The 20,428-nt window shown below is 42.8% G+C and overlaps 2 protein-coding genes across 4 annotated transcripts; one reads left to right on the top strand and one right to left on the bottom strand.

The window, feature by feature from the left end:
* Positions 1-1,310: 1,310 nt before the first annotated feature.
* On the bottom strand, positions 1,311-10,293 carry LOC146299168 (uncharacterized). The gene is made up of 2 exons (XM_084682871.1): positions 10,180-10,293; positions 1,311-5,009 (listed from the first exon to the last, which is right to left on the bottom strand). Exons 1-2 carry the CDS (start codon positions 10,291-10,293, stop codon positions 4,458-4,460), a joined length of 666 nt encoding a protein of 221 aa, XP_084538997.1. The 3' UTR covers positions 1,311-4,457.
* Positions 4,866-18,887, top strand: tspan37 (tetraspanin 37). Of its 3 annotated transcripts, XM_084684503.1 has the most exons (8): positions 4,866-10,808; positions 14,814-15,005; positions 15,131-15,214; positions 15,342-15,416; positions 15,502-15,600; positions 17,991-18,143; positions 18,375-18,458; positions 18,642-18,887. In XM_084684503.1, exons 1-8 carry the CDS (start codon positions 10,749-10,751, stop codon positions 18,717-18,719), a joined length of 825 nt encoding a protein of 274 aa, XP_084540629.1. In that variant the 5' UTR covers positions 4,866-10,748; the 3' UTR covers positions 18,720-18,887. The 3 variants fall into 3 exon arrangements, with proteins under 3 accessions (XP_084540629.1, XP_084540628.1, XP_084540627.1); XM_084684502.1 differs by lacking the exon at positions 15,131-15,214 and having other exon boundaries at positions 14,814-14,983; XM_084684501.1 differs by lacking the exon at positions 15,131-15,214.
* Positions 18,888-20,428: the final 1,541 nt, after the last annotated feature.

Genomic DNA, 20,428 nt, shown 5'->3' with positions numbered 1-20,428 from the left:
CTTGTTTTGTTCCTTTCCCCCCCTTCCTCTTTCCTGTTTGTTATATGCTGGGAACGAGGTAGGCGGTTGAATTTCAGTGGTGGAAAACAATCTGATTAATATTGCCTTTAAAAATAGTCATCTATGTTATTATCTATCCTTTTACAACTGATTATTAATATGTGTATAATATATCTGAACTATTTTTGTGAAATATCCCTGTGACGTATGGTTTATATGCTATTTTCTCTTGCCTGTTTGTTATATGCAGGGAACGAGGAATGAGATATATGCTGGCAAAGAGGAAACAAATACAACGTCTCAGCAACGGTTATCCACGGGTCACATTTATTACACAATGCAGAAGTTATACCGGTTACATTAGGCTATCCCAGCGTCAGCATATAAAAAGAACCAATGCCGTCCCTGGTTCATCAAATCAAATCAAATTTATTTGTATAACCCTTTTTACACGCAAGCATGTCACAGAGGGATTCACATACGCCCATAGAACTGCCCCTCAACAAACCTAAACCCTCAGGGAAGACAAGGAAAAACTCCCAGAAAAACTCCCAACGGGAGAAAAAAATAGAAGAAACCTTGGGAGGAGCAATTCAGAGAGGGATCCCCTCCTCCAGAGACGGTTGGTAAGAGAGAGGAGCAGAACACAAGCTAAACATAGTCATACAATGTCAATGGGTTTTGAAACACCAAAAATCCATTGTTCGGCTTTATAGACGTTGGATGGGACCTGGAAACTCGCTGTTGGCCGTCATGGAGACTGGTTTCCGGTTGATGACCTGGTCCAGCGTTGGTAGACCGACGACCAGGCAGGTCCTGACAGCTCAGACCCCCCACACCACAAGGGATGTGTGGGGGGGACAGAGAGGAGAACAGGGATTAGAGAATGCCAGGAGCAGCTAACAGTTACAGTCGTAATAGAATGAGATCCCCACCGGTCAAGTGTGGACTAGTGCAGCAAGTTAACAAAGCTAAGAGGGTATTTGATGCAGCCCCACACACCAGGACAGCGACAGCCCCCCTTGGTTGGAACATGAAATCTGTTCCGGGGGAAACAATTCTAAAATAGGTTATATTTATACGAATAAGGATGAAAACAACCAGTTGTCTCCAACTAGTAAACTATAACAATAAAAATATACAGCAACGGAACTATTACAGTAACAATATACAATAACAGGTTTACTTTATTTGTAACATTTAAATGGCCAGTGAGAACATAAGCTAAAATTACAATTTAAAAGTTACATGTGATACACACATAGGCAAACGCACACCCCGGGTTTACATAGAAAGTACACACATACTTACCTTTAACAATCATAGAATTGACTAAACAAGAACGTTTTTAATCTAGTTTTAAATGTCGAAACAGTATCAGCCTCCCTAATTGAGACAGGTAATTTGTTCCAGAGAAGAGGTGCTCTATATGAGAACGCCCTACCTCCAGCAGTTTTTTCCTTAATTTTGGGTATTACCAGGTAGCCGGCATCTTGAGATCTTAGAGTCCTTGCGGGACAATAGGGTGCAAGGAGACCGGAGAGGTACAGTGGTGCCAATCCATGTAGAGATTTGTAAGTAAGTGTAAGACTTTGAAATCAGCTCTGGCTTGGATAGGGAGCCAGTGTAAAGAGATAAGAGTAGAGGTTATATGATCAAACTTTCTTGTTTTTGTTAATAGTCTAGCAGCAGCATTTTGTACCCGCTGTAAATTTTTCAAGTAGGTAATTGGGAGGCCAGAGAACAACACATTGCAGTAGTCCAATCGGGACGTAACAAAAGCATGTTTTAGTTTTTCAGCATCATCCTTTGAGAGGAATTTTCGTATTTTGGCAATATTACGTAGATGGAAAAATGCAGTTCTGGTGATTTGTTTAATATGGTACTCAAACGAAAGGTCTGGGTCCAATGTGACTCCTAAATTTTTTACCAATTGGCTTTGAGATACTTTGACGCCATCTAAGTTTAAGGTCAGATTGGATAAATTATTTCTGTATTTTTTAGGGCCGAAAATTTGAACCTCGGTTTTATCCGAATTAAGAAGAAGGAAATTTGCTGTCATCCAAGTTCTCAACCCGGAAACACATTTTTCCATAGCATGTGGAAATTCTCCAGGCTTTATGGACATGTATAGCTGAGTATCATCTGCATTACAGTGAAAATTTACCCCAGAGCTTCTAATTATGTTTCCTAAAGGCAACATATAGAGTGAAAATAACAGAGGGCCTAGAAATGAACCCTGTGGTACTCCGTATTTTACAGTAGTGCTCCTGGATGAGCAACCATCATAGTGGACATATTGTGATCTATCAGATAGATACGATCTAAACCACTGAAGTGAAGTACCAGAGATCCCAACATAGTTCTCCATACGCTCCAGGAGAATCTCATGATCCACAGTGTCAAATGCTGCACTAAGGTCTAGAAGAACCAGAACAGAGATAGAGCCCGCATCAGAGGCTAATAATAGATCATTGACTACCTTAGCTAATGCAGTTTCAGTGCTATGGTGAAGACGAAATCCAGACTGGAGAGGTTCATAAAGCTGATTTGAGGAAAGGTGCTCAGTGAGTTGTTGTGCCACAGCTTTTTCAAAAATTTTAGAGAGAAATGGCAAATTTGAAATGGATCCAGGATCCAGGTTTGTTTTTTTAAGAAGGGGCTTAATAATAGCTTGTTTGAAATCGTCAGGGACTTGTCCAGTTACAATAGATTCATTAATAATACTAAGCATGGGTGGTCCAATAATAGGGAGAAGTTCCCTACAAAGTTTGGCAGGGAGGGGATCAAGAAGGCAGCTGATGGGTTTCGAGGAATCTACCAGCTCGATGAACGCTTCCCTAGAAATAGGGTTAAAGTGAGTAAGAGCCTCAACATGCAGCATGCTGGGTATAGAGTCAAATTCAGTGTTGATGGCCACTCCTCCAGGACTAGTCTGTAGTTTGTCCCTTATTGCATGGATTTTTTGGTCAAAGAAATCTAAGAAATCATTGGGAGAGAGATCTGAACTAACACAGAGTGTACTTTTCTTAGTGAGTTTTGCAACAGTGTCAAATACGAACTTTGTGTTGTGTTTGTTCTTACTAATCAATTTAGAGAAATATTCTGATCTGGACCTGATGAGGACTGGCTTGTACTCCATTTGGCTGTCCTTCCAGGCCAGGCGGAAAACCTCCAATTTAGTGGTACGCCACTTATGCTCTAATTTTCTAGTGGACCTCTTGAGAGTGCGGCTTTCCTCTGAATACCATGGAGCCATTTTCTTGTCTTTTCTTTTCCTTGGTTTGAGTGGGGCAACAGAATCTAGGGATAACTGAAGAACCAAATTCAGATCCCTTGTTTTAGCATTTAATGATTTATTTGGGACGTCCAGTGCTTCTAGTGCAGCAGGTAGAATACTAGCCAGTTCCATAGCTGTGTTTGGGGTTATGCAGCGGCTAGTAGAAATATTCTGGGTGCCTCCAGGGCTCTGGCAGAGATCCATTTTAAAGGTAACCAGGCAGTGGTCTGATAATATAGGATTGTGGGGGTGGACAATGATGTCACTAATCTTGATTCCCCGTGTGAGAACTAAATCCAATGTATGCGAGTGAAGATGGGTAGGTTTAGAAACCACCTGAGTGAGACCTGTGGAATCCAATAGAGCAGTAAAGGCCTTACTTAGAGGATCTTTTGGGTCATCCACATGGATGTTAAAATCACCCATAATTAAGACATTATCAGTATATGTCACAAGATCAGCACTAAAATCTGCAAATTCCCCTAGGAAGAGGGAATACGGGCCGGGGGGCCGCTATAGAGTAACTAAACTAAATGAGGGAGGGGGGGCAATAGTAGAAGAATTAGTACTTTTTAGAGTAGTTGGTGGTTTCATGCAAATGATCTCAAATGATTTAAAGGTATTTACAGAAGGTTGAAGCTAGCTTTATATATCATAGCAACACCGCCACCTTTCTTTGAGACACGAGGGATGTGTGAGTACGCAAAATCCGGAGGCGATGCTTCATTCAGGGAGGAATATTCTTCAGGTTTTAACCAGGTTTCGGTGAGTCCAATCAGGTCCAGGCTGCATTCAGACATCAGATCATTAATCAAAACGGCCTTTGGGGATAGAGATCTGATGTTTAGGAGCCCAACATTCCAGTATGGATTTTTGGCAGCTTTAGACGTAGGTAATCCTTCTGAAAAGGTGGCACTGCTATCACGATACTTAGTAGGAAGAGCAACGGGGGAGCAAGGCTAAATACATTTCAAATTGGTATAATTCCTAATAATTGAGGGCCTGAATTTGGAAAAATGGCGGGGGACAGACACCGTCTCAATGGGAGAAACAACATCAGCATCCACGCTGGCTACACTACAAGCTGAGTTATCGGGCCCCCAACAGCTCACAACATGCCTATCAACATACCTATCAGACTCTCTAAGAGACTGTGCCCGGCTTGTTCTAGTGAGTGTCAGGCCTGCTCTAAAATAGCTTTAATATTCCTAGACAAAAGAAAAGCACCTCTCCAGCTAGGATGGAGCCCATCACTTTTCAACAAGCCAGGTTTGGCCCAGAAACGAGACCAATTATCTACAAATCCTAAACCCTGTTCTGAGCAAAAGCGAGCCAACCAGCGGTTGAGAGAGACAAGCCTGCTGTAGATCTCGTCAGTCCCTCTAACAGGTAGTGGGCCAGAGACTATTACTCGATGCCGACTCATCTTTTGAGCAAGGTCACATGCCCGAGCTATATTAACCTTCGTGACCTCTGACTGCCTCAGCCTTACATCATTGGTGCCGACATGAATGACAATATTCTCATACCTATCATCAGTGCGTGCGCCATGTGCCTTAGCCTGGGCATTTGCCTTAGCCCTAATGCTAGCCAGCACCCTAAGATTAGCTTCTATGTCGGTAGCTCTAGCCCCTGGTACACAGTAAACTGTCGCTGGTTGCTCTAATCTAATGTTAAGAGTGATGGAGTCACCGATCACTAACGTCTGAGGAGTCCCACTCCTATTCTTCTTATCACGTTTTTATTTTACACCAGCCCAAAAGGTGGTTCAGCCAGCCAGGCATTCGCCCGATGTGACAAATTACCAGTCCAGGCCTATTTGACTTTACAGTTGGCCTTTGGGTTTTACCCCTTACTCCAATTCCTAGGAGTCGAAGGGTTTGGATATATCACTGTCATTCACACAAATTGTGATTGGATAAGAGAAAGTCTCGGCCTCTAAATGGACATGTGCAAATGTATTTTGTTAGCAGTTAAACAGGCCTTTGAAATATACAGGTCACATGACCGAAAAGCTTTTGACGTTTTAAAACATTCAAAAATTCATCTACAATAGTGTGAAAGGAAAATCCTTCAGGTTTTATTCACCAAGAAGGTTTACACAAACATGGAATTTACTCTGGCCGGAAGGTGCAAACAATAAACATATATGGATCTTCAATCAAAGAGTATAAATCTACAGTAGTCTAACTAATCCTAGGAAATAACAATCTAAAAAACAAAACAATTACAATTCTAAATGGTAAACTGTTTTTTATTTTTTATAATCATATAATAATAAGAATATGTATGGGCAATAGTGCAAATAAGTTGGCTTGCGTGTAATGCAACAGGTGTCGGATGGACTAATAATAAATAATAGTTAAATGTCAGTGGGAGTCCTTGGCCTTGTTGAAGAGGCCAGTAGAGGATGGAAAGAAACTGTTGTTGTGTCGTGAGGTTTTGGTCCTGATGGACCGCAGCCTTCTGCCAGAGGGGAGTAGCTGGAACAGAGTGTCCAGGGTGGGAGGAGTCGGCCACAATCTTCCTCACTCGCCTCAGGGTCCTCGAGGTGTGCAGGTCCTCCAGGGTAGGCAGATTGCAGCCAATCACCTTCTCAGCAGCGCAGATGATACGCTGCAGTCTGCTCTTGTCCTTGGCAGTGGCAGCAGCATACCACATGGTGATGGAGGAGGTGAGGATGACTCAATGATGGCTGTGTAGAAGTGTACCATCATTGTCTTTGGCAGGTTGAATTTCTTCAGCTGCCGTAGGAAGTACATCCTCTGTTGTGCTTTCTTGGTGAGGGAGCTGATGTTCAGTTCCTACTTGAAGTCCTGGGAGAGGATAGTGCCCAGGAAGTGGAAGGACTCCACAGTATTGACTAGGGAGTTGCACAGGGTGATCGGGTGAGTGGGGCTGAAGTCCATATTCACTGTCTTAAGACCATTAAGCTCTAAGGTGTTCTGGATGCACCATGTCACTAGAATGTAAGCTTCCCAGCTGTAATCAGTGAAATGGATTTGAGGATGATAGGTCACATGACCAAAAAGCTATTGAAGTTTGAAATACTAAACAATTCACTGAAAATAGTGTGAGGGTAAAATGGAAAAACTAAAGACTGTGCAACATGTATGCATAGTCAATAAACACTCTTAAATGGATTTGAGGATGATAGGTCACATGACCAAAAAGCTATTGAAGTTTGAAATACTAAACAGTTCACTGAAAATAGTAAAAACTAAAGGCTGTGCAACATGCCTAGAGTATGGGAGTTGAATCTGCGTGAGTGATGCCGTTTGTCTAGAAAACGTGGAGTGGAATTCTATTGCTATGGGTATTTACTCTAGCCTGGTCCTAACCATACCCTCGTACATTTCATTTGTACAGAGGATCTGGGATCGCCCCATAGACAAACGTTAACTTCCTTGAAGGGGGGTCCTCTGTTGAAGTTTAAAACTATTGGATCTGCCCAGAGCCACTCTGATTTGCCATAACCAATCGCAAGCGTTCGCCTTAGCCAACTCCTTCAGCACTACTATGACGGAGCTAGCTGCCGTAGCTGGAAAATCAAACTTTTCCCGAACCCCGTGGGGAGGAGGGTCACAACATCATGGCCACCTACAAAACTCAGCAAGGAATGTTTTTGCTACGGCTTTAACCTATGGATATTTGGCAGCGATGCCACAACCGCAGAATAGTTTTGCTCGCATCTTTCTCCGCCGCCATTACTGAACTACTCAAACTAGTGCACGACATTAACGTCATCGTTCTCAGCCACTCCCTCCGTTCGCTGATTGGACCTACAAAAAATGTGTTTCTCAAAACCAACTTCAAAGTCAAGCTCTCAGACCTAGTACAGAAGCAAAATCCAAATTGAGCGGAAGTACGTAGGAGGGCAGAGCCAGGCTATATTTTCCCTACTGATAAAGTGGAATGGATTTGATTGTGAAGCAATGGAAAGATTGCTGGACTTGTAGACCAGTCATGAACTAACATTTTGATCGCAAAAGTGGGGGAGTCCAAACGGCTCTTTTTTTAATTGGGAGGGAAGTGACCCCCCCCAAGTTACATTGCGGCGACGCCCATAGTTATACTTCACACCATTCTACACCTCAAACATCAGGGAGGGCTGCCTATTGTAAATACGAGCCTGCTGAAGATAGCCAGCATCTCGGATTTCTTTAACCAAGCCTGTTTCATTGATCATTTGCCTGAGACAGCAAGCTCCGTTAGCCAGGCTACTTTGGCCGATCACTTGATCAGGCTATTTAAAGGTATCCGTGTGACTTTTGTGCATTGACAAGTGAAAGGTAAATATACTTGTCCAAAGGACAAGTGCCTCAAAAAGTTAATGTCAAGCCCTGTAATCCAGTGAACAGAAATATATGATGACGATGACCTGATCGACACTCCAAGTGTAGTGTTCTTCCTGGGAGAAGTTCGTCTTTTGCAACCATGCGCAGTTGAGCCAGCTTGACAGTCGTGTGACGTAAGGTGAAAATTGGTCTATAGACCAATTATTTGTTTGTAAACATTCGGGATGCGCGCGCAATGTAGCTGCAGAAAACCGGGAAAGGATAGCATTTTAAATGGCAAAAGGACCACACGGATAATACAAATAGTTAGATTTAAAAAGACCAAAAAGGTTGAGGAGGACAGCCTTTAAGAGAAAGCGATTACCCATTGATCTGTTGCATCAGAATTTTGATTCGGGTCACGAAAGTCTTGAAATTTGAGTGAGAATGTCGCCCGGTACAGACCGCATAGTCGAGCCGCAACCATGTCTTCACGTCATGTCACAAAATTCATAATTTTACAGTTTTACAGTCAATTCTACATCTAAAAAGTAGAGCAGGGCAGCTTTCAAGAGATATGGGAATTCTGCTTTTAGCCAGCTGGTCCGATTATTTTTCTGATTTGTTTAAACTGGCAATCTGAGTGAGACTGCATCCCCGTTACACTGTTTTGACATTAACCTCAGTCAGGCTCGCTCACTGGCAGTGTGCACAATGTTGTATTTCACTCCATACTACACCAGAAACGTCAGGGAGGACTGCTTAATGTAGATACGAGCCTGATGAAGATAGCCAGCATCTCGGATTTATTTAACCGAGCCTGTTTCATTCGTCATTTGCCTGGGAAAGCGAACTCCGTCAGCCAGGCTAGTTTTGCCCGATCACTTGGTCAGGCTATTTAAGGGTATCGGGGTCAAGTGACTTTTGTGCATAGACAAGTGAAACGTAAATGTATTTGTCCAAAGACCACAAGCCTCAAAAAGTTAATATCAAGCCCTGCAATCCAGTAGCCAGAGATATATGATGACCTGATCGACACTCCAAGTGTAATAGACCGGGGAAAAGTTTGTCTTTTGCAACCGACATGCGCAATTGAGCCTGCTTGACAGTTGTGTGACGTAGGGTGATAATTGGTCTATATGTCAGGCCGATCAGGTCCAAGCTCCTTCACTTTGAGCTTCTACGGTGGCTCTGAAGTGCAAAACACAACGGCAAATAGCAAAACACAACGGCAAATAGCTAAACACAATGGCAAATAGGAAAACAGAACGGCAAATAGGAAAACACAACGGCAAATGGGAAAACACAACGGCAAATAGGAAAACGCAACAGCAAATAGGAAAACACAACGGCAAATAGGAAAACACAATGACATTAACTTCTGACGGAAAAGGTAGGGCCTATCTAGCAGAAGATGGACCCTCCTGATTTGACAGACGGACTGTCAACGCCACACTGACGTATCCTCGGCGCGTTCGACATGACCCGACTTCATGCGGCGCTGACTTGAAACAGTGAATTATGGTTACACTTTTTGTCCGACTTGAGACAGCGCCGAGGATACGTCACTGTGACGTCGCCATCAAAGTACCATGAGATCGATTCGAGAACTGCCGGCTGTGTAGCCGAGCGCATTTTCTCAAGAGCAACTGCACGGGTTCAAGTGACGACACAGCTATTTCATGATTGGCCAGACTCACACATGACAACTTTGACGCGTGTTTTGTAATATTCGGACACCTTCAGTCTCGCCAACGATCAAAAAAGTTTAATTGAATTAAAAATGTGTTGAAGAAAGGGTTTTAGTCAGCCTCTTCACTAACAGAGAGACTAAGTTTAATTATAAATTAAATTAAGCAAACAGCGCTTGATCGGCCATGACTGACATCAACGCAGCAAACCACGAGAAGCTGGAATGTCCGACTTCACAGAGCCGTTTTCAACTTCTACCCGACTGCAAGCGGCTACACTCGCCGGTCGTTTGATGCAGCTGCAGTCTATGTCGAACGCACCTATTGACTCAGAGCTTGCCATAAAGCAGTATCTCTGACCGTACGATAGTGTATGACTTCATTGACCTTTTAAAAGGCTTTTATAACAAAAAAAGCTACTTAAAAAAATCTAACACCAAGCACTGTGTATTCTATTTGCCTCACCTTCGAATGCAATATTCAAATTACTAGACAAAAAATTATATCCTGAGAAAAGTGGATTTTGAGGGGTATAGCTCCAAAGACCTAGCCTGGCTGCCAGCCCAACTTCTCCCCGCCCACAAAAAAATTTGGTCGGGAAGTTGGGTCTGGAGGGTCTTGTATTGGGAAACAACTACAGAAAACCAGAATCTGGGCGTAACAATGAAATTGCCAGGGCGGGCTTTATACGATGATGGACAGATGATCAACAGTAACGTAATCACCCACGTCACAAAAGAGCGCTTAAATTGAATTCATTTTGAACAAACAACATATTACGTTGCTCTGATTGGTTGTAGGTCTATCCAATTGAGCGAAGAGGTATTTGTTTTCCAGGCTCGTTTGAAACACGCCCCGTAGTCAAAGCCCAACGGAGAGTTCTCAGACTCATATTCTGACTAGAATTAGGAGTATGAAAACGTCAGGCTACCAAAGACTTGCATTCATTCTGCACTCGCATGTGAGCGCCCTCATATGAAACCAGAGTGGAACAGCAACCAGTTCCAAAGCCGGAAGTTTCCCGAGATTGGCAGTTCTCTCCCATATTAGACATTAGGTTTGTTCGACTTTATGCAGCGCCGGTGTCGCCTGCAGCCGCCTGTAGCCCGGCTGACTTGAGGCAGCCAATGGCATTCTCAGTTTCAAGTCAGCCGGCTGCAGCCAGCCGTCGGCGCCGCCGGCACTGCATGAAGTCGAATATACCTAATCTCTGATGTTACATTATCAAACGCTTTAAGGAAATGTTCCTCTATCTGTTTGTTAGCCTGCCACACACCCGAACTGATATTTCCGCTTTTCGAGCGCATCACTTTTTTTTGCTGAGTATATCAGTTGTTTCGCTACAGTCAGTCCGACAGTTTTGTAAATAACTTGACGAGATTTTGTTATTGGATATTTTTAACACAGAATGTTATCTTTTGCTTTGTCAGTATCACCCCTGTTTAAGCGATCGTTTTCATTTTTTTATCTTGGTTAATGTCAAAAACGTGACTGCGAAACATGAGCGAAAACAGGAGAGCATTTAAAATAGTTCTTCAGATTACATGCCAGCTTCTTTGGGTAAGATATGTATTGATGATTAATACGTAGTCTGTGTTTTTATAACAGTAAAATGAAATTAATCACGGAAGTTATGTTTTACTACAGAAGTTTAAGTAGACGTTATGTGTGCACTCAAGATCGGCCCCATCAATATAAAAAAATTCGACTGTACTTTTTACTGTAGCATTCTAGTGACTAAGTATTGTATGCATGTCTGTCCAATTTATAGTTCTTTCAAGTTGTTGCAGATTAATTGCTTACATGCTGCTGAGTTCACATGACTCATTAGAAGGCATCACAGCCCCTCTCTCTCTCTCTCTCTCTCTCTCTCTCTCTCTCTCTCTCTCTCTCTCTCTCTCTCTCTCTCTCTCTCTCTCTCTCTCTCTCTCTCTCTCTCTCTCTCTCTCTCTCTCTCTCTCTCTCTCTCTCTCTCTCTCTCTCTCTCTCTCTCTCTCTCTCTCTCTCTCTCTCTCTCTCTCTCTCTCTCTCTCTCTCTCTCTCTCTCTCTCTCTCTCTCTCTCTCATGCTTTATTGTCATGACAGTTCGGGTTGAACAGTATTGCCAAAGCAGTCCATATTGAAAGGACATTTTAACAAGTAAAACAGTAGCGTAAGTGTAACTGTAATACATAAATGCATGTTAATATACAAAAAGGTTTTAACAGTCATACAGGGTTGGTTCACTGTCCCTCAGGTTGTGACATTGAGAGACATATCTAGCGGCAAGGCTTGCAGTAGGCCTTTCGCCTAGAGATGTCTTTAATTTCTTGTTTATATCAAGCTCTGTGTAGTTTTCAATTAACTGGTTAAATTTTTCCAGATATTGATCTCTTCTACTTTTATATTTGTAACATTCAAGTAGGAAATATTTTTCAGTTTCAATTTCTCCTGATTTACAGTGCCCACAGATTCTGTACTCTTTAGGTAACCATGTATTTTCATGTATTTTTCGATTGCAAGGGTGTGGTCACACATTCTGTATTTAGTGAGCAGCTGTCTCTGCTTTATGTCCTTGACAGTATATAGGTATTCAACCATTTTATAGTTTCTATTCAGGCCCCAATAGCCGAAGGCCCCTTTTTTAGGAGTTTTTGTTTTCTGTTGAATAGTTTTATTCTGTTTGGTGTTATTAAAGGGGAAGGAGGTGTGCAGGGCGGTAGCTGGTTTGTTAGTCTCATAACCAGCTGGCACAGGGGGCTCTTCTCTGGGTTACCTTCATGGACTGCAAGGGCTTTAGATTGTTTCCTCAGGACTGGATTTTAAATGGGTGTACAATTTTAATTATCTTTCCTGGATTTTTAATGTTAAAGGAAATTGGCCTAATTCAGCACCACATACGTTTGTGTTTTTTGTTGTTGTTGGAGTCTCTATTGGGTGCTTTTCCCAACTATTGAAGTCTAGATGGCTGAGTGGGCACAATATCACTTCCGTAGAGGCTTGATGATGCTGTCGAATATTTTACACCAAATGTTAATTGGGATGGTTATTTTGTAAATGTTGTGTTGTATTGCATCCAAAGCTCTACAAGCTTTTTCTTTAAGTGCATTTACTGCCAAGCAGAAGCTACCAGAGGCTGTTATTTGTAGGCCTAGGTATGTATAACTCATTGTGTGTTCTATAGTTTTGTTTCCCAGTATGAATATGTGCCTCTTTTCCTGACATTTGGGCTTTTTTTGTGCAACCATGATTTGGTCTTTTTTGTATTGACTTCCATGGCCCAATTTTGGCAGTATTCTTCTAGTCAAACCAGTTGCTGTTGTAGCCCTTCTTTTGTGGGTGACATCAGAACCATGATGTCTGTGTGTGTCATGGAGAGGGAGGCCGGGTGCAGTTGATTGTTCAAGGGTCTCTGCTAGTTGATTGATAAAGATATTAAATAGAGTGGGGCTTAAGTTACAACCCTGGCGGACACCCCTCTTTTGAAAGAAAAAAATGTGTGTGTTGGTCACCAATTTAAATACTGCATTTGTTGCCTGAGTACATAGATTTGATGATGTCAAATGTCTTCCCTCCGATGGCACATTGGAGGAGTCTGTAGTAGAGTCCCTCATGCAAAGGCTTTTCTAGTTCACAAAACAGGTAAACATTTAGCTATTTTTCGTTTGGTGTACATTTTTTTAGTGTATAAAGTCTGTACATTTGGTCTGTGGTGCGATATTTGGGAAGGAATCCTATTAGATTTTTGCTGAGTGTACTGTGTTTATTAAGGAAGTTTAGGATTCTGTTGTTTAAGATACTACATAATAACTTCCCCAGATTACTGCTCACACAGATACCTCTGTAGTTGTTGGGGTCACATTTGTCTCCATTCTTGTAAGTAGGTGTTATTAAGCCTTGATTCCAAATGCTAGGAAAGTGTCCAGATTTTAGTATTATATTGAATAACTTGAGGACTCCTGTCTGCATTTCTAGAGAGCTACTTTTAAGAATTTTATTTCTAATATGGTCGGGACCACAGGCTTTTTTGGCCTTAAGGGACTGGATCTTTCTTACCAATTCTTCCTTTGAAATCGGGAAATCAAGTGGGTTTTGTTTGTTCTTCATGGTTGCTTCTAGTTCTTAGTTGTTTGATTGTTAGGTTTTGGTTTTAATCCATACTTAGTGGAATTTCTTCGTATAGGCTTTCAAAGTGTTTTTCCAGATTTCCCCATTTTGGATAGGTGGTACCACTGCTCTTGAGGTGTTCATGTTATTCCACCTTTCCAGAATTGGTTTTCGTCAATTGACTGTTCTATATCATTAAGTGTAGTTTGTTTATATTGTTTGAGGATTTCGCAGTACGTCAGGCGTAGGATCATGGTCCTCTGGATGGAGGTGTTTCAAGTTTGAAAATTTTCTGAGTTCCTTTCTCATTTTTTTGCACTCATAATCAAACCATTTATCTTGTTTAATTTTGTTAGGTTGAATATTTACTTTCTGCAGGCTTGTTTTGCAGCATTGTGAAAGATATGGTTTATATCTCTCAAGGCCATCTTAACACCCTCTTGATCAGCTTCATATTGATTTTGGTCACAGAAGCATTTAATTGTGTTGGTAATTTTTGTTGAATTCAAGGCTAATGTGAATTTGTTGGCACTGTCTGTGTCCCATCTGTAGGGCTGGATACGTTTGTACGGTTTTAGAGGGATCAATCATTGTGCTATTATTGCAATTTGGCTTTTTCAGGAACACATTAATTTGATTGTGGTCTGAGAGTGGGCTTTGCTGCCTTACAGTTAATGCATTGGAGAAAGGGTCCATGTCTGTGACTGTATAGTCTACTATGCTGCTTCCGAGTGTTGAGGAGTATGCGCACCTCCTTAAGGAGTCTCCTCTGATTCTACTATTTAGGAAGAACAGGCTTGAGGTGCGACAAAGCTGTATTAATTCCCTCCCACAATTATTTACTACTCCATCTAGACTGTTCCTCTGAGTTATGCTTGGTGTCATGTATAGAGGACTCAGGCCAAACACATGGTTGTTGCCTGTCCTTGCGTCCAGGTCTCCACACAGCAATACATTTCCCTTGGACTGGAAATGGCTAATTTCTGTGAGGAGGAGGTTAAAAATATACTCATTGTAGTATGGAGATTCTGCAGGGGGATATAAATTGCACAAAGGTATATATCTTTTTCTATGCTACTACGTTTTTGTAGTTTTAGCCAAACGTGTGATTTCCCTTGTTTAACTACAGCTATGTGGTTGGCCAGGTTTCCTTTGTACCATACCAGAATTCCACCAAAGTTGGACAGTGTTCAGTTTTGATGAGGGTACTGAGACTTCATAATCTCTCTCTCTCGCTCTCTCTCTCTGACTTACTGGAGTTCAGAGAGTGGGTCTAAGTAGTTGAAGTTTACAATACTGTCCGATGCACAAACACATGCACAAACACGCATACACAAACACACATATAGGAGGAGAAAGTTGGGATTTGTTCTCACATCAGACAGCGCGCACATCAATCTTTAGAAAAGGATAATGGTTTTACATTTTCCTCCCTTCCTAATTTTTTAACTTTTATCAATTCCTTGTCCCTTCTCTCAGTTGGTCGCTTTGGTGGTGGGCCTGAGTGGGGTTTACCTGCTGTTGAACTACAACCAGAACGGACTTTTCTTCTCTCACATGTACATCATCCTCCCAGGAGTCCTTGCTCTTGCCAGTGCCGCATGCCTATTGGCCAGTGGAGGCTTGGGATGCTGGGTGTCTATGAGAGAGTCAGTATGGGTTCAAGCAGTGGTAAGATAGTGCCTGTGTGTGTGGATGCGAGGTTGGTGTGTATTTCCGTTTGTGGCAGTAGCGTAGCCAGATAAAATATATAATAATAATAATGATAATATATATGCAGAATTATTTATTGGAAGCAATCAAAAATCTGGGGGTCCAGAGATGACAATGAGGGGGCCAAGGCTCATGGCTACGCTATGGGTTTGTGGATGTTAGTGTGGGTAGGTGTGGACTGGATGTGTGTGTGTGTGTGTGCGTGCGTGTGTGTTTGGATCTGTGTGAGTGAGTGTGGTGTGTATCAATGCGTGTGTGTATGTGCACACATTCTTCTGATGTTTTCTTCCCCAGTTTGTCTACGTTCTGGTCATAGTGTTGTGCCTTGAGGCTACTGCTGCTGCACTGGCATATTTCAACATCGGACAGGTACGGTAATACAGACAAAGCTAACACTCACACCCTTTATCACATTATTATATGGTAGCATAATTATGTGTCTGTGTGTTTTCAGGTGCATTCAGAACTGGCTCCTTTCAGAAGTGTGTTTCAGAGATACACAGGCAGCAGCCAGGATCTAGACTCCAGTGCTGTGGATGCCACACAGGACGAGGTAGTCCTGCTTATCAGACAGAGATCCAGATCCCCCACAGGGATCTATACCAGAAGCCTGTACTGCAAAGCAAGTTCAACATACCCAGGATATTTGCGACCTTAGTTGGCTCCACTAAACCTAACAATCATGCATAACCAGTATCACAACGGTGGTTATCATCACGTTAAGTTAACCATGGTTTTCTCAATGTAGCTTTGAGCATGTTCACATAAATCGGGCAGTGTTTAGAAGGAAAGCTGGCAAAAATATCAGACTGTGTGAATATGTAAGTAAATAGGCTTATCAAGATTATTGCCCCATCAATAAGGAACAAGTAGGTCTGACTATAATTACAGTTCTGTATTACATAAAAGTAATGCATCGCATAGATGTTTTCATGCAGCTTGTAAGACCATTTGTGATTTCAGTTGCAACCCCTGCAGTGTTAATATGGGAGCAAGCACAGAACAAATATGAATATAATTAAAACCGGTACATGGGCTTTCCTGCAGATTGTCAACAAGTACAAGGCCTTCCTACAGTAAGAGACCCTCTCACCATTTGAGCACTGATGTCCACAGAATCTTAGAACAATAATGATGCAAGTTTCCAAGAGAATAGATTGGTTGAGAGGTGGTGCTTATATATGTATTGATCTGTTATCTCAAACAATCTGCTCCAAAGCGGTTAGGTGTACAGCATAAATTGCCATGGCAATATACTCCTGTCAAAAGTGAACCACTGTCGGTACACTGAAAACCCAGCATTAAACCTGAAGTTTCCTCACTAATCCCTAATCCTGTATAGTATAGGACCCTTTGCAGTATTGGTCTCAAGTATAGGATCTAAACCTTGATCTTGACCTAAATGTAGACTGTAAACTGAACCTTAACCCCTAAACACCAGATCAAGACCTAAACTAAACCTCAACCCCAAATCACCAGATGGCCTCTTCATTCCACTCAGCATCAAACGTTTATGACTTTTGAAAGATACCGCTACCAATGGGTTTGAAGGGGTCTGGCACCTTGATTGTCCATCCATCCATCATCTACCGCTTGTCCGGGGATCGGGTCGCAGGGGCAGCGACCTAAGCAGGGAGGCCCAGACTTCCCTCTCCCCGGCCACTTCCACCAGCTCTTCATGGGGGACCCCGAGGCGTTCCCAGGCCAGCCGAGAGACATAGTCCCTCCAGCGTGTCCTGGGTCTTCCCCGGGGCCTCTTCCCAGTGGGACGTGCCCGGAACACCTCACCAGGGAGGCGTCCAGGAGGCATCCTAATCAGATGCCCGAGCCACTTCAGCTGGCTCCTCTCGACGCGGAGGAGCAGCGGTTCTACTCTGAGCCCCTCCCGGATGACCGAGCTTCTCACCCTATCTCTAAGGGAGAGCCCGGACACCCTGCGGAGAAAGTTCATTTCGGCCGCTTGTATTCGAGATCTCGTTCTTTCGGTCACTACCCATAGTTCGTGACCATAGACTTCGCCTTTCGACTCAGCTCTTTCTTCACCACGACGGACCGATGCAGAGCCCGCATCATTGCGGACGCCGCACCGATCCGCCTGTCGACCTCGCTCTCCATTCTTCCCTCACTCGTGAACAAGACCCCGAGATACTTGAACTCCTCCACTTGGTTCAGGATCTCCTCCCCGACCCGGAGATGGCACTCCACCCTTTTCCGGTCGATTACCATGGCCTCAGATTTGGAGGTGCTGATTCGCATCCCAGCCGCTTCACATTCGGTTGCGAACCGCTCCAGTGAGAGCTGAAGGTCACGGCCCGATGAAGCCAACAGAACCACATCATCTGCAAAAATCAGCGACCCGATCCTGAGGTCACCAAACCGGACCCCCTCAACACCCTGGCTACGCCTAGAAATTCTGTCCATTTAGGTAATGAACAGAATCTGTGACATAATGCAGCCCTGGCGGAGTCCAACCCTCACCGGAAACAAGTTCGACTTACTACCGGCAATGCGGACCAAACTCTGGCACCGGTCGTACAGGGACTGGACAGCCCCGATCAGGGAATCCGGTACCCCATACTCTCGGAGCACCCCCCACATGAGCCCCCGAGGGACACGGTTGAACACCTTTTCCAAATCCACAAAACATGTGTAGACTGGTTGGGCGAACTCCCATGTACCCTCCAGGACTCCGTGGAGGTTAGAGCTGGTCCACTGTTCCATGGCCAGGACGAAAACCACATTGCTCCTCCTGAATCCGAGGTTCGACAATCCGACGGACCCTCCTCTCCAGGACCCCTGAATAGACTTTCCCAGGGAGGCTGAGGAGTGTGATCCCCCTAAAGTTGGAGCACACCCTCCGGTCCCCCTTTTTAAAGAGGGGAAACACCTTGATTGTTTTCATTTGAAAGGTAATGTTTCCTTGTTTCATATTCCTTGTCCTAGCTGCAGTGCTGTGGTATCCATGACTACAAGGACTGGCAGACCACGCCCTGGTTTAATCACAGTGGAGGCGTCAGAGTTCCACACAGCTGCTGCAACTCCACCTTCCTCACCTGCAATGGTAGCCTGGACCAGCCCTGGCAGCTCTACCCGAAGGCGAGCTCACTCGTCTACTACGAATACCTATCGTCTTCATGGTTACATGCATGACATGGGTGTAGTTATATATTTCAAGTTAAATGATAATCCTTGTCATCACCACCGCATTACCATCACTATGTATAACTCACCTGACACTATCTCTCCACTTGTCTTTTTTTCTTCACTTTCATTCCCTTTATTTGTCCCTTGGTCTCTTAACCCCTATTTCTCCTTCCTTCCTCACAGGGCTGCCAGATCAAGCTGGAGGAGGCCTTGCTGTTTGTACTGAGCCTCATCGTGTGGTCATCTCTAGCTGTGGCAGTGGTGGAGGTAGGTATGCACCATTAATGCAAAAATCAACAACCTGGAGCCAGTCAATTAAATGATTAAAACCTTAATTCAAGACCAAGTCCATGGTGTGGCTGTTTAAGAACTCTGGTTATCAAAAGTAATGTTGGGAAATATATTGTTTGTAATTCAGTGTCTGTTTGTTGGTCAATTTTTATTTCTTAGATTGTTGGGTTTGTGAGTGTGGCCCAGTTGATGCGGGATCAGCCACTGCTGGAGTATCGAATTCTGGACAGAGACTGAAGACTGAGAAACGCAGACTACTTACATTTCCTTCGTCTAAGTTGTCATGTCCTACACATCTACGTTCCCCACATTTATGTGGCACAATAGGAGGGACCTATGGAAAGCAAACTCATGTTTATTAACAGTGCTGAACGATCAGAATTAAAATGATTTTTCCAAGTTAAATCAATCCTTTTTTTCATCATAGTTGTTCATCCATTGTAATATCCCTTTAAATGCAAACAATTCATACATGTGTAAGGGGCACTTATTATAAGGTTAAGTGAAGTGCTGCCTTTCTAAGGGACTTTTCAAAAAGAAGAGAGAGAAGAATAAATATAGAATAGTTTACTCGAATTATATAGCCAGCATTTATTAAACATCAAATATCAAACAGTATGACCTTGAATGAGAAAATAAAGAAAATACAATGACCTCAGAGCTCTGATGAAATAAACCCAAAATAATAAACCAAAGTGCATCTACCCGGGTAGTATGTTTTTGTGTGGTGAGATCTCGTTCTTATCTGTATGATGCAATGAAGGAATGGTGAGTAGAATACAGTCCGTGTTGCAGGCAAGATGACCGTGCACGTCTTCTGCTGCACGTGTCCAACGGCGAACTCGTCCAATGGAACCTTCCCTCAAATCATGCACCCAAAAAAAAAAAAACCTGCATAGCTAGGCAATATTCAATTACTCTCTCAATAACTTAACCAGATCTGAAAATATAACTCTTATTAAATCTTTGCATTCACTATATACATGCAACTCAAGCACTAGCATATCACGTAGTAACATAGCATGGAATGACTTGGAATGACATGAAATAATTAACTCACGTTCAACTCCGATTGGTTTTAGTTTTAAACTTATGCAGTACACATATCATCAATACATTTTCACACAATTTATTAACTGAATTAACAGCAGAATAGAAATATAGAGAACTTCACGTGCTTGACTCACTAAACACATCTATCATGCTATGTCTGCTACTAGTAACACAATGACGAACATAAGTAAAACGCTCACCGGAGAAAAAGAATAGTAGAAGAAAGTAAACTCCTTGTCGTATTTTCGACCCGCTATTTCTTCCTTGGAAGTAGGTTTGGTGGGAAAACCATTTTTTACGAGCTCTTCAATGTTATCTTTAACTTATTAATATATTTTATATACCTCCAGCTCACGATCGTTCTGCTGTAAAACGGTTTTCTTCTTCTTTCTAAAATCAGTAGCAGCTTTCCCTCTCTACAGCACCACCACTGCTACTGCCACCTACTGGACAAATATGGTGTGCAGAGAAACATAACTAAGTAGGCTATTTTCGAGTGGATTACACATGAATAATGTGTATGGTTCAACATCAGGACACAATACGACAGATCCTCAAATTAGTCAATCCTCAAGGTGTTGATCAATTTAGAAAAGAGCAGCGTCTTGACTGTGTCCGGTTGAACCACGAACCAATTGAAAAGTAGAATTTGATCAGGTCATCCATTAGTGCAGGCTTTGTACATGGCAAGCGACTGCGTCTGTGCTGTCACGAGGTTGACCATGCAAAGGGAAGGAATGAGAGAAGTTCCTTGAGAAAAAACAAATCCATATTTTCGACTTAATAATATTGGAGAATCTCCGAGTTTTTTTTCTCGCAAAATTACTAGTTTTTTTTCTTGCAAATTTGTGACTTTACAAACTCGGAGAATGTCGGAGTTTTTTCTCGCAAAT

This window comes from Hypomesus nipponensis, chromosome 3 (genome assembly GCF_054491055.1).
Source record: "Hypomesus nipponensis isolate SF chromosome 3, ASM5449105v1, whole genome shotgun sequence".
NCBI lineage: Eukaryota > Metazoa > Chordata > Actinopteri > Osmeriformes > Osmeridae > Hypomesus > Hypomesus nipponensis.
This window is presented reverse-complemented; position numbering and strand designations above follow the sequence as displayed.

Bases quoted from the DNA above. Each gene is read 5' to 3' on its own strand.
- tspan37 (XM_084684503.1), top strand. From the start codon at position 10,749: ATGAGCGAAAACAGGAGAGCATTTAAAATAGTTCTTCAGATTACATGC. The intron at 10,809-14,813 runs GTAAGATATGTA...CCCTTCTCTCAG, and splicing joins TTACATGCCAGCTTCTTTGG to TTGGTCGCTTTGGTGGTGGG. The intron at 18,144-18,374 runs GCGAGCTCACTC...CCTTCCTCACAG, and splicing joins CCTGGCAGCTCTACCCGAAG to GGCTGCCAGATCAAGCTGGA.
- LOC146299168 (XM_084682871.1), bottom strand. From the start codon at position 10,293: ATGGGAGAGAACTGCCAATCTCGGGAAACTTCCGGCTTTGGAACTGGT. The intron at 5,010-10,179 runs GTAGCCTGACGT...AAACGTGATAAG, and splicing joins AGAATGAATGCAAGTCTTTG to AAGAATAGGAGTGGGACTCC.